Below are 14194 nucleotides of genomic sequence, written 5' to 3'. Positions count from 1 at the left end.
CCATGTCTACATGCCTTTTAAATACCTTGAGGGAGGTATTCTTGTAGAGGTTCTGTTGATAAAAATGTAAAAGAATAATAGCAATGCCGACAGTTAAGCACAAACTTACTGTTTCCATTACCAAAGGGTTTGCTCAATTTGAGTTAATTTTAAACCCAATTAAAATATTAAAGTTTATAAATTGTATTTTGCCCAGATGACCTGAATGTTCCACAAAATAATGTTGGTGACTGCACTGAACAGAAAAGTATCTCACTCCACACTAGTGTTGTGAATAGTTGTGAGATAAACGGCTGGATTAATCAAGCAGACGTCAAGCATACAAGGCCTAAGCTAACGAGCACATCGCGAGATAGGTAACAACCAGCAGAAACCAGACAAGGACAACCAGAACTGTAACAAAGGGCGGTGATGAGCCCATTTGTGACTATGTAAGGAAAAGTTCACCTCCTGCAGAGACCACCAGAGAGCACTAGAAACCACCAGAGACCCCTGTAGAAGCCCCTAAAGGACTCAAAACGCATGCGTGAAAGACTATGCAGGTATTCTAGTTAGTTCTGGGAAATGTAATGAATATGTATGATTATTCCAAGAAATGTGATGCATATGTATATCGAACCACATAAGGGATGGTTGATGCAACATATGGTGTGCATGCTAAGCGGAGAGATCCCCCATGCACCCGGCACCGAATAAAGTAATGCCTGCTCTTGTAATACACCCAGTGTTAAGGAGTTTCATTCCCGATTTTCGGTGACATTAGCACTCAACAAGAATTTGTAGTTCCCATGTTGAGGTGGCGATCTGACCTCAACCACTAAGTTTGGAATTTACTGTGATAAAAATGTAACACTTTATGAGACATAATTTCACAGTGGTGAGGAGACACAAATCACGAGCATCACAACTTGGAAAACTGCGAGGCTTTCTGGGTTATTTTTTAGCTTTAAGTAACTTCAGGTAAAAAACTCACGCACACATACGCACCGTGTATTTTGCACAGAAGCGAGCAGGTTAAGTGATTTTTTTCCCTAAAGTGGTAAATCACGTAAAAACCCTAACCAATTCCTTTCTCGCCTCTAGCCTTCCTCTTTAACAGGAGTCACCTCTAGTTGAGCTAAACGTACCATTTTTTCTGAGTGAAGACATGTCCATACAAGTCCTTTACTGGGCAGGAGATAACGAGCAAGTAGCTCCGCAGTTACGTCCGAGGACAGAAGTGAGGCGGGGGGCCGCCTTCCCCGTAAAAACGGCCTTTCCCCCCCGCTGTTCTCGCGCTCTCGCCACCCGAGAACAAAAGAAATGCTTCCCTTTCCCGCTACCACCCGAGCTCACGGCCCGTAACGTGCGGGCTCAGGAGCGGGGGCAGAGGCCGCCTTCCCCGCCGGCGGGGCGCACGGGGCGGCCCCAGGAGACGGGGAGGAGCGGCGGCGACACGGAAGCCGACCGGCCCGGAGGGCGGCAGGCAGCACACGGAGGAGCCCCATCGGGAGGGGAAGCCGCAGGGGGCGCGGGAGGGGAGGGCCGGGCCGGGCCGGGCCGCGCCGCCGGCCTCCCTCAACGCTGAAGCGGCGGCCGAGCGGGCGGTGGGCGTGGCCAGGAGGGGCGGTGCTGCCGGAAGCGCGGCGAGCTCCCGCCTCGCGCCGGGGTCGGGGGTCACGCGCGCCGCCGCCGCCGCGGGGTGAGGGCGTCCCGCGGGCGCGGGCCTCCGGGCGCCCATGGAGGGCTCCGGGGACGAGGAGCCGGGGGCTGACGGGCCGCTGCAGCAGCTGGTGAAGCGGCAGCGCAAGGAGAAGCGGGAGCTCCAGGGTGAGGGACGCCATGGCCCGGTGAAGGGCGGGCGGGGGAGAAGGCTCGGGAGTGGGGGAGGGGAGCGCAGAGCCACTCCCTCAGGCGCCCGCCTCGCCGGGGGAGGTGGCGGAGAGGCGCGGGGCGGGCTCGGCGTCCTGCTCTCGGCCTTCCCCTGCAGGACGCTCCGCGGAAGCGAAGCTGGAAGCCCCGGACGGCAGCGGGAGAAGCTTGGAGGGGGCGGGAGGGAGGGGGGTGGGCGCGTTCGCCACGGCAGGGCTTTGGGAGAGGAGGGAGCAGCCCTCGCACTGCCTTCGCAAGGGGAAGAGGGCGTCGGTAATGAGAATGTTGCGTCTTGGCAGAGGTGTGAAAGCCACGCTTTGCTGCTAGGTGCGGTTCTTGTCATGCAGGCGGTCTGCTGAGTTCGCCTTACTGTGATCTTGGGAGCCTGGTTGCTTGAGAGCCGTAACGTAAGGCTAGACCGCTAACATTGCGTTAACGTTTTGCTACTTTTAAGTTAGAGGAGGTGTGTTTTTGTAAGGCATTTTAGATTGTAAAGCCTGCGTAAGGGTCCTTGCTGCCCAGGCAGCTACGTTTCTTTGTTCCAAGTGCAGCTGATCTAAAATGAACTTTCGCATTCTGCCTAGCCACAGTAAAGTATCTACAGTAGAAGACCTCTGTGGTCTCACGGTGCTATAGACGAAACGTTCATGAGCCACATATTACCTACCCTATTACAGTAGATTAATATAATTAAAGCAGTTCTGTTAGCTGGATTCTGCTGAGTTGAGTTTTATAGTTGTTTGTAACCTTTTTGTTAAGCCTTTCTCATTGCTGGTATATTGATATAGCCTTTTCCTTGTTTGGCTTTTTTGGTATCTAATGAAATAGGCCAATCTGCAGCCTTTTATCAGTTAGAGGGTTAAAGAAGAGGAGAGATACTATTGGGCTACATATTGTTATTAAATCTATAGGAACTTAATGTTTTAAGATGCCTCTTCCTCCCTCAAATTTGGTTGAAATTGAAAAGAAGGGTAGGAATTAAGCATTGTGATTAGGTGGCTGGAGCACATGGCACATTGATTGGGAGAGGCTGAGGATTTCCACCTAGAGAATCATAGAATCATAGAGGTTGGAAAAGACCTCTAAGATCATCGAGTCCAACCATCGACCCAACACCACCATGCCCACTAAACCATGTCCCTAAGTGCCTCATCTACTCGTCTTTTAAATTCGTCCAGGGATGGTGACTCAACTACTTCCCTGGGCAGCCTGGTCCAATGTTTAACCACTCTTTCAGTAAAGAAATTTTTCCCTATGTCCAATCTAGACCTCCCCTGGCGCAACTTGAGGCCATTTCCTCTCGTCCTATCGCTAGTTACTTGGGAGAAGAGACCGACACCCACCTCACTACAACCTCCTTTCAGGGAGTTGTAGAGAGCGATGAGGTCTCCCCTCAGCCTCCTTTTCTCCAGGCTAAAGGAGAAAGGGGGTATGTAACTGCAATCCTTCGCTACCTAAAGGTGGGAGGGGTATGCAGAAGACAGAGCCCCAGCCTTCCCAGTTAGGAGAGGCAGGTGACCTATAGACACACATTTTCCCACTTGAAAAATACATTCCTGAAAGGTGCAATGATTAACAGTTTGACAGATAGCAAAGCATTTTGTTCATAAGAATTAACATAAGGTGCATCTAAGTCTCTGAAAATCCAGCATCTCCTCCAGTTGATGATCCTTGTCTCCACCACCCCCTATATACTCTCTGTGTGTATTTGTGTTTGCCTGTTAAGTCCCGGATTTCCTTCTCCCCCATTATGTTAATTTTTATGAACAAAACTGCTTTTCTGTCTGTCAAACTCTGCTGATTCATCTGTGAGGCTGAATGCTTAACATAAATCTTTCAGCATGAGCATTCTTGCTGCCTCCTTTGAAAACTCATTATCATCGCCATCATCTTCAGCTCAATTGTGTCAGTCAAGGGTGAAGGACAGGAAAATGTACAGATGATGAATAGCAAGCAGGGTGTTAATGAATTGGTGCTGTAACTCTAAAACAGTGAATACAGAATTGACAAGGGCCAGCATATAAGAGCACAGGCTGCGGAAGCTGTGTTTGTTCAGCCTGGAGAAGAAAAGAAGACTATGGGGGATCTGGTTGTAGTTTCCACTGCGTAATGGATGGAGCCAGACTTTCAAAGTAAAGCATAGAGAACGGTCTAGAGACAATGGCTGAAAGTGGTAACAAGAACATTCCTCATGGGAGGAAAAAGGGAAAATATTTTCATAACAAGAATGGTTAAACATTGGAAAAAACTGTTCAGAAAGGTTGTGGAATGTTCATCCCTGGAGACTTTGCACAGTCATCTGAATAAATTCCAGATCAATCTGAATTAACATAACCTGATGTAGCTTTGAATTCAGCCCTGCTTTGAGCAGGAGGTTGGACTAGGTGACCTCCGGACATCCTTTCTAACCAAACTATTCTGTGATTTGAGAAGTGGAGCCTTGACTTACAGCCTAAAAATACTTACGGAACTTAAGCAAATGTGAGGTTTTTTTTTCTTCTTGAATACCCATTTTGCTTTTAGAAACTTTATTTTAAGGACAGATAAACTCTGTTTTTACTTTTAATCTGCTACTTGTGTGATTAAAACTTTACACATCCTTCCTGTGACAGCATTTGAGATCTCAATGCCCAAATAATCTTTTTGAAGGCAGCAGGCTGAGGTCTGCTGTGTTGATGAAGTTCATAAGTATTTATAATAGTAACCTGGCACAAGTTTTTCTCTTCTTTAGATGTAACGTTTGCATCCTTTAAGAAAAATATAGCTGCTTTAAAATGTGATGATCATAATGGGCAGTCTCATAGCTAAGCTGTTAAAACATACCGATACATTGATACTTGTAAATTTTTTTTCTGTATGACTTGCAGTTCTCTTTTCTACAATGACTGTGGAGTATATATTTAGAGGTAATGTTTTATTACACTTCTCCAACAGCAAAAATTCAAGGCATGAAAAATGCTGTTCCCAAGAATGATAAAAAGAGACGAAAACAGCTGGCTGATGAAGTTGCCAAACTAGAGGCAGAACTTGAACAGAAGCACAAGGAGGAATTAAAGCAGCTGAAGGAAGTTTCACCTGAGCAGAATAAGGTAGGTGCCTTAACTTTAGCTGCGGTTGTACAGATACAATTTGTGTTAGGGCTTCTTTAACTTTTAAAAATTATAATGAAGTAACACTTCAAAGTATTTCTCCTTTTCCTCGCAGTATTGCTAACTCTTTCATCTTTGGAAAGATTCAGCTGTTATGGTGGGTGAACATTGCAGTTAAATGCTAAAGGGGCATTTAACTGTGGGGTTTTATTGTTGTTGAGCAGCATTTGGTTTTGCTCTTAGGGCTACGTTAGTAGCTCAGTTGTCTTGAAGAATTTTTTTTTAAGCTCCTGTTATATTGTCACTCTAATTATCTTATGTAGACTACTAGAGTATTGTTGGCCTTCAATAGGCATTTGACTGATGCAGTGTCTTTTGTCTTGCAATTCTGTCAACAATGTAACTGACCTTTTTGTAAGAAGACACTTTCTGTGATGATGAGAATTGTCTTCTTAAATGCTACTGTGCTGCCATGTTGGCAACATAGCTACATACTTAAATGCTTCCAGTTTGCTGTTTGATGGCAAACGACTTAATTTTTAACCGAGGCTTAGCATTATTCAAATTTAGCTGCAGGAAATATGACCACCTGAGTAAACTAGGTACTATTAAATACTTGTGTGACATAGAAAAATTCACCTATGCTTTAGCACTTAATAAGTAGAGCGTTGGAAACTTCTGTCGTAGTGAAATCCATAGACTTAATTCTGTATATCCAGTACTGAAAAGAACTCTATTTGTGTCACATGCCTGAATTTAAGGACCATTTGTGCAAGTACGCCTGTTCATATACTTTCTCCTACCTAAATGGAAATAGAGCTTATGGCTAAATTGGTGCAATAGTGATCTGTGAATGATGCTAATGCTCCATGCTTATACATCTCCTTAAGTGTTTCCATAACAGTGTGTGTCTTTTGGCTGTTTAAATCTTTTAAAGAAACAAATGAAAACCTGTCTGCCTGATGCTTTCTGGACTAGGTGTTTTCTGATTAGTGACCTAACAAAGAGTTAAGCAGAATGTACTTTTGTTTGAAAATGAGAGTGAAAACATTCCTGAGTGACTTTTAGGGAAATAGACTTGATTAAGAAGCATCTGCTGAGAATCCTTGTGGAAAAAAGTTTTCAGTTGCAAGAGTTATGACCCTATCACAATCTTTTGTAGTAGTTTTTAGTCAGATGCTTAAGCAGATGATTAATGCATAAACATTAAACATAATGCTTCTATTTACCTGTATCTTAGATTAGTTTCAAGAGTTTGTTTTATTTTGCTAAATGAGCTGTCAAAACTTTACGATGGAGGACCTTTCAAGCTAAAATCCTTGCCCTGGACATAGCTTTGCCTGAGAGGATTTTGTTTTGAGATGTATGGTTTCTTTCACTTCTCAGCTTTTTTATTCAGATTGAAACATGTCCAGGCTTCCAAGGGTGACATCTAGTTCATACTGTTATGGGGTTAGCTTTGCCATTTTTCTTGAGAAGTGTCAACTCCCTGCCTCTTCCAACTGCTTTTTCTTTATGCTTTGGTATGGAAGGTGGAGCATTCTCCTGCTTTAATTGTCGCAGAACTTGATAATGGCCGTTTCGGTACTTCAGTCGGCTGGTATGGTGAGGAAAACTTTCCCTTTCAGCCAGTAAGCAGTGTTCACACTTCAGTGTGGAAGCTTGCAAGAGAACATACAGATTAAATTTGAGATGCGCAGTTCATAACTGTCTCTTTGTTGAGACTACAGAAAAAGTAATAAAATGCATGACAGTGGTTTGGGCTGTGAAATGGTTTACTTTTGCCTTTGATGGGTTCTGTGCTATACCCAGATCTCTGTGGTTAAACTTCATAAATATAACCTGGAAATTACCTAGGAACAGAACTTAAAACTGTTTCAGGAAATGCACATCTCAATTATCATTTATACTAATAAGAACATTTAACATTTTTTTTTTCTTTTTAGACAGATTCTATAGCTGATGGGGTTGCAAATTTAGAGCTTGAAGGAGTAGAGCAACAGAGTCAGCATCCTCGAATATCAAAAGCACAGAAGAGGCGGGTATGACTTAACATTTAAAAATTTTACAAATATTTGATTGAAGTTATATTCTCTTAAACTTAACCGTAATAACCAAAGTTAAACAATTTTGCAGGGGACTTTACCTGGCTAATTCAGTATTGATGCTGTACCTACTGGGTGCCTTGAAAATCTGTAAAGCTGCTACCTAGAGATATGTAAGCATTTTATAAATAGTTGTACTTTTTTTACCCTCAGCCATGAGCTGGGAATCAGAATAGGTCAGGAGATGGGAGCCAGAAAAAACGAATTATGTAAAGCAAATGATTTTAAAAGAATTTCACTAAAAACATTAATGAAGAAATAAAGTAATTGAATTAAAATAATGTAAAATACTACGTGGAAAATATGCAAGTAGTAGAACTTAAACATTTAACAAAAGAACATTAATACTGAAATTCCCGTAAATTTTTGAGTTGTTAAGAAACACTACCTGGTGTCCAGGCCGTTGGGGTTAAATCTTGTTAAGCTTCAGATGTTACATTGCAATGGATTAACATTCTCATTGTACCTGCATGAATGTTGGTTCAGGGCTGGAGGAGCACTGCTTTATTGCAGAGTCCATCCCCTGTTACACGATCACTACTGCAGAGCTGCCTTGTAACAAACATGATAAAAGGATGTTCTTAATTCATCGCACCATGTCTAGGCAAACTAGAAACTGTAGGCTAGTTTTCCTATATGGTGGTCGCCTAAACCAGTCTGGTCTTGATTTGTGGTGAATTTTAAGTGGGAAAGGGAAAAGACCATTCTCTGTACTGCTTCCTTTTTTATTTGCTCGTTTACTTTGACTCTTATTCCCTTGTTAACTCAAGCGTAAACTTAAAAATTAGTTTTACAGAATGCTTTGTATGTTTTGTATTATTACATCCCCTCTAGTATTCTCTGTATGCATTCTTATCCGTCCTTCAGGTTAGGAGCAGTCTTTTATGATGTATAGTACCTAGCCTGAGGGAGTTTCAGTTTCGTGACATGAGCTCCGTTATGCAATCATATGCGTAAGTGGTAGATCTCACACTTACTATGAAAGAGCAATATTTTCTGTTGTTTAATTAGAATTCTCATACTTGAGTTGTTTGCCAGTGTGGTGAAATAGGTGATCCTGAAGAAATGACTACTATTACTAGGCTTTGTACGGGTGTTGTAAAGTGTTATTTTGCATGTTGATATAATTAAGACTTCTCCTGTGACATAATTTCGGGTGTCAGAGGCAGTTAGGATATATTGGATATATTGGTCACGTTTCACAGATATGAATGTACTTAGAAACCGTGTAGAGTTAGAAGCAAGCACTAAGCCAAGAACTGTACAGGTATCTTCTAAATTTTAACAATTGATGTAATTTTTATGTGTGTTTAATCTAAGGAAAAAAAAGCTGCCTTGGAGAAAGAAAGAGAAGAAAGGATAGCTGAAGCTGAGATAGAAAATTTAACAGGTGCTAGACATCTTGAAAGTCAGAAACTTGCCTCCCTGTTGGCAGCAAGACACTTAGAGATTAAACAGATCCCTTCAGATGGCCATTGCATGTACAGAGCTATTGAAGATCAGCTCAAGGACCGCCAAAATTCCTGGACTGTTGCAGCTCTGAGGAACCAAACAGCAAAGTATATGCAAAGTCACTTTGATGACTTCCTGCCATTTCTTACAAACCCTAGTACTGGAAACATGTATAGCAGAGGTAAGACTTGGGGCATAAGAGATTTTAAAAACTGTTATAATTATTTCTGATAATTCTTGATCTCAGTTACAGCTGGTTGGGACTAATCCATTATGGTGTTTGTTACTTTGTTGGTTTGGCTGTGTTCTATGGAACACAGGATTATGGTCCGCTATGAAACTTGGTACACTTGAATCTTTGTAATTTATCTTTTTTTTTTAAAGTAATCTAGCAAACATTATTCCCCATTTAAAAAAAAAAAAATCAGAACTTGCTGGTTACTAGCTGGTAGTCATGTTCTGGGACATGATTTAAGTTGCATTATAAACAGCTTGTCTACCAGGTTAGGGATGACTTTTTGTCAACTTTTATATCGGTGTTTTCAATTTACGTAGGAAAGCTGTTAAAAATGAGTGTGAAATTCAAGCAAATCTCTTTTATAAGATTTTGCATAGGTGTTTTTTCTTATTCTACCCTTTATTTTCACTGTTTATGTTAGGCCTTTTGGAGCCCTTTCTTATAAACAGACTAACTAAAAAATATAAAGGCATTTAGTGTGGGGCAATGGTGTAGGCTGAGGAAATGCAGTTAGATGGAATTTACGTACTTCTTATTTGAGCAATACGTGGTTTATTCATTTCTTACTGTGTGTCTGGAACACTTTATACATATTTTTAACTTACAGCTACGTTCATTTAATAGTTATTGCCGTGGATTTCATTTGGTGACTGGGGGCTGTTGTGAAGAAGGAGGCGTCTTTCCCATGTTGACAGAGATAATTGTCACAGGATAAATGTGCCCCAAGAGAAGACTGAATAAAGTTCTGCAGAGCAGCAGGGAGTTGTGGTTTTCTTATGTCTCGAAGTCTGTTATAAGGGGAATGTATGAAAAACAATTCTGAGCAGTCTTCAGAAAATCCGTTCTTTCTTTATCAGAATCTATTCATAGGGTTCAGAAGCCTGAATCATTATAATTTATAAATTTGAAAGCTTGATTTCTGTAGAACATGATCTGCAAAAGGTTTATGTAGCTATTAACAAAGGAACTATTGGGAATAAATACTTCAGAGGTTAAAACCAAGGCAGCTAATTTGGAAATTAAAAAAACCCCAACAAACAACAGTTGAAATACATATAGTTACAAGACTTTAAAAACATACCTGACACCTAGCCAACATAAGAAATAAGCATACTACTTGCTATCACATTCTTTTCTAGAGTCTCAAAACAACACCCTCTGAAACTTAACAGGAAGAAAACTGTATGCCATTTCATGCTTGTTGTTAACAGTTCCCTGAATAAAAAGTTTAAAATATAAACCTGTACTCCTTTTTATTCCCATACTTGTTTTTATTCCTGTCTTCAGTCTTAATTTTTCTTTCTAAAACAGTTATGGGGTTTTATTTAGCCTCTGGTGGTCGTCTTTTCCTTTCCTTCTCTTCAGTGAACATACATATTTTCCTGTATAATGTGTTTGGACTTTTCAGGTTCTAGTTCTTCATTGTACAATGAGTATTTTTCCTCAGTTGCTTGTTCTCAAATAAGAGAAGTACTAAAAGTTGTCTTTTCTTTTCTTTCCTCACAGAGGAATTTGAAAAATACTGTGATGATATAGAGAATACAGCTGCATGGGGTGGTCAGCTAGAAGTAAGTATTGTATTGATAATTTTTATTTGTGAAATTCTGAAGTGGGTGAATGTATCTTCAAAAAAGGGCTTCTTAAGAAATAATACCTGAAGGCATAAGGGAACATAGTCATAAATAATTTATCAAGAACTTTCTCCTGTGGTTATAAATTGTTTTCCCAAATTAGTAGCTTTTCTGATGGTGCGCTGCTGTTCTGGTGTATCTGACAACATGCAAGTTAACAAATTCAGTAGTTCTGAATCATTAGAAAGACTGACAGTATGAGTGGGGGAAGACTTTCTAAGAAGAAAGCATTTTATTATGCAGACTTAGAAAGCTGACTAGAGCAGAGTGATGTTAGATTTTTGTAATGTAAACCAGAACTCGAGCTTGAAAAAATACGTATTTATTTTAGTTTGTGTCTTATTTATTGTTTTATGAAAGAGGAGTTGCCAAATTACTGAAGCTAGCCCAATGTTACCTGTGTTGTATCATCAAAACAATGATTAATTTAAGGCAACCTGTTTTGAATTAAAGTTTAAAAAGTTAAAATAATTTCGCTTATTTTAAAGTTTATTTTCTAACAATATTTGAAATGTTATGCCCGAACTCATGTCTGCTAAAACTAAATGCCATGTCTTCCTCTGTCCTCCCTACATTTGATTTAATCCTATTATTGAATTGTTTTTATGCCTTAAAGCTAAGGGCTTTGTCGCACATTTTGCAAACACCTATTGAAGTAGTGCAAATGAATTCCCCTCCCATTATTGTTGGTGAAGAATATTCAGGCAAACCAATAATACTTGTGTAAGTATGTAATTTTATCCCTTCTTAAAATTAGTGCACTTATTTGTAGAGCAGAGGGCTCAGCTTTGATTCTCACCTGCTCTTTTATTTTCTGTTACATATGTGATATTGAAATGCTGCTTGAATAATGATCTTGCAGGTCAGAAATTATGTTTGTGATTGACACATTTAGTTTAAAGATATTGTAATTAAGAGTTCTTAAAATGCTGACAATCAGTCTGAAGTGTGATTCAGTCACTGCTTTATAGAATGCTACAAGGTCATTTTACCTGTTAGATAATTACAAAATAATAGTGAAATTGATAGAAGATTCAGTAGGAAACTTTTTTTTTTTTTGTCAAAGCTTATGTCAATCTGTGCCTGGAAGTCACCAGAGTTAAAAACTGTCTTTATTGATAATCTCCTATTTAATGACCTTATATATTTTCTGTGCTAAAACTTGAATTTATTTAAGCTATCTTTCAGTGCTGTAATGTTTGGCATGATGTATACTTTTAGTTAAACTGAACACTAATTCTGTAACGTGTTTTTTTTTTTTAGGTATATGAGACATGCATATGGATTAGGAGAACATTATAATTCTGTAAAACTTCTAACAGACGCTGCTACTGAAAATGGGAGCTAGCATACAAAAGTCATAAATCCACATAGATAACAGTTGCATCTTGATGTGTTGGGCTCCAGACAATTCCCAGACAGACTGGAAAGTAAAACTACATGGAATGGATTAAAAATGATAAAAAGACCTACAAGGTTTGACTATAAATCAGAAGTAGCTCTCGATTTAAAACCAAACCAAAACCACACAACAGTATTTTGAACTTGTTGGTATTAATCATGTTTAGAAGACCTTCTCTAAAATGGTGGCTGTGTAGATGAGAAATTATTTTTTTTTTAATAGACCTTCATCCCATGCTGCCGTGAAAATACCGAGTAGTAAATGTTTTGGTTAATCTGCATTTCTGCTGAAGAGTGAAGGTTACGTGAAGGTTCCTGTTACGTTATTTCTGGCAGATTTTGATGATCATGGAAGAGCTAAGGCATTTAAAATAATTGATTTTATTTTGATTGATGGAATATCCTCTACAGTGTTTCTTTAGTTCTATCAGGATCTAGCTTTAACACTGTAGTAGAGATCCCCTTCTTTATTTGGGCAGAGAGAAGAGCTGGAGGCAAATCCAGTAGTAGAATATCTTGCTTGGCTGAAGGAATTGAACAATCTTTAAAATAAAAAGACTTAGTAATCTAAGACTTTTACCAAGGTTTGAGGACTTCACTTTTTTTTGCAGTTGACAATAGGAACTGAACACTTGATGCTGCTCGTAGTACTGAATCTGTAGGAAGAGCATTGTTGTTTATGACTATACATCATGACATTGTTGCAAGTTAACTGTGCTGTTCATCCTTCATAGTCTTTCATCTGTGCATTTCGATCATACAGAAATCTTACAAACAAAAAGCTCCTCAATGTCCTCACTTCAGGTAGTGAAACTCATCTGAACTCATCATTTATGGATCTGCTGATCTAAGCACTTCATGATCTAAAGTGAGATGTTTCATAATGCTTAAAACAGCTGGTTGCATACAGGTGTAAAAATAACCACCTTGGGTTTTGTCAGTAACTTTAAAGGCGATCTGCAGAAGAATTAAGTATATTTTCATTGTTCCTTAGACTTGCACAGAGACTTGAAGGGTGGGGTTTTTTTAATATGGCTTGACTTTTCACATTAGAAACGTAGATTTTTGTCTTCAAGTCACTGTAAATGTGAGTCCAAAATTAGCAGCGTACTGAAACCAAAGTTGTAATGCAATTGTTTTTTAACAATAGAAGTGATGGGTTTTTTTTTCTTAAAAAAGCCTTAGTCAATAACATGATAATTGTCAGTATTTTAGTGCTGATGAGTTGGTTTGGAGAAAAGCGGTTCATGTCAAGTTTAAACACATTTGCTCTGATTTGAGAATTACGAGCTAACAATGTGCATCTTGTAGTCCTTCAGTAAAGCTAGCCAGCAGATTGATGTTCCTGGGACTTACAAATTAGAAAGAAAAATCTGCTCTTACTTAAGAAAAAGGAGGTAAGTGTTCACTTTATGGATCAGATTATGTCTGATTTAAAGCACTTTGAGAGAGGGAGGGGGAAAAATCAGGCAATTATAGCAGGGGGCTTTGGACAAGCAGAACTTGAATTATGACTTCTTTAGACTGGTGCCTGCCAAGAAAACAAAGTATTACCCAGGCCAGGAGTTTTTACATCCTTATTTATCTGATACAGTGTAGCAAATATAGCTGTATTTATAGCAGCTGGCTTACTGTAGACTTTGGTTTACTACCTTGATTGTAGGAAATTATGTTTTTAATTTCAAACAAAAAATTGGATACAACAGTATGGAAAAAGTGTCTCTAATCATAATACCACTATGAATTTCACTAAAAATAATAATCAGAAATACTCTTCTCTGTGTTGCTTAGAATTGACGTGCTATGAAATGCACATGCTGCATTTTACAGATATCCTGTGAAAAAAGTTCTTTGGTTTATTGGGTTTTCATTCTTGGTTGATTAACTGACAGAGAAAAGATGCCAGAATCGTGGAACGCCTGTACCAACAGTTTGTCCTGTTGAAGATGTTTACAATTTGTATAAAGTGAAATAATGTTTTAATATAGTGAGTGAAAGATCCTTGCTCATGCTGTATGGGACTTGCCAAAAAGTAATAAATCAGTTTATTTGTGGCAAATCTTGTTGTGGTCACTTTTTATTTTGTACTTAGATTGTTCACTTCTTAATTCCTAGTATTAATACATTTACTCATTTAATTTTTACGGCTTTAGGGTCCTACCGTAGTATGAATTCTCCAGCAACTGACTATTCCTATTCGAGCAGACAAAGCTTCACTCTTTATGAAATGAAGTTGTTTCTAGACAAAACTTATCCTCAGCGTTTTAGTAGTTAAACTTGAACTCTTCTGAAAAGCTGTATTTGAAAATACTATTGAACTTCTCCATACATAAAAATGACCAAGTGAAACTGAGATTTTTTTTTTTTTCAGAATTTAGCTTTTAACGTCTTTGTCAGGTTACATTTTCACCGCAAAACAGTACTACT

General features: G+C 39.3%; 1 protein-coding gene across 1 annotated transcript; it reads left to right on the top strand.

The window, feature by feature from the left end:
- The first annotated feature begins 1673 nt into the window (after window positions 1-1673).
- On the top strand, window positions 1674-13826 carry OTUD6B (OTU deubiquitinase 6B). Its single transcript, XM_076329436.1, has 7 exons — window positions 1674-1809; window positions 4786-4940; window positions 6887-6982; window positions 8366-8678; window positions 10242-10303; window positions 10983-11089; window positions 11630-13826. The coding sequence occupies exons 1-7, from the start codon at window positions 1719-1721 to the stop codon at window positions 11712-11714; spliced, it is 909 nt and encodes a 302-aa protein (XP_076185551.1). The 5' UTR covers window positions 1674-1718; the 3' UTR covers window positions 11715-13826.
- Window positions 13827-14194: the final 368 nt, after the last annotated feature.

The sequence above is a fragment of the Aptenodytes patagonicus genome, chromosome 2, assembly GCF_965638725.1.
Source record: "Aptenodytes patagonicus chromosome 2, bAptPat1.pri.cur, whole genome shotgun sequence".
NCBI lineage: Eukaryota > Metazoa > Chordata > Aves > Sphenisciformes > Spheniscidae > Aptenodytes > Aptenodytes patagonicus.
The sequence above is the reverse complement of the archived record's forward strand: the minus strand, read 5'-3'. Positions and strand labels throughout refer to the sequence as shown.

Bases quoted from the DNA above. Each gene is read 5' to 3' on its own strand.
- OTUD6B (XM_076329436.1), top strand. From the start codon at position 1,719: ATGGAGGGCTCCGGGGACGAGGAGCCGGGGGCTGACGGGCCGCTGCAG. The intron at 4,941-6,886 runs GTAGGTGCCTTA...TTTTCTTTTTAG, and splicing joins TTTCACCTGAGCAGAATAAG to ACAGATTCTATAGCTGATGG. The intron at 11,090-11,629 runs GTAAGTATGTAA...TTTTTTTTTTAG, and splicing joins GGCAAACCAATAATACTTGT to GTATATGAGACATGCATATG.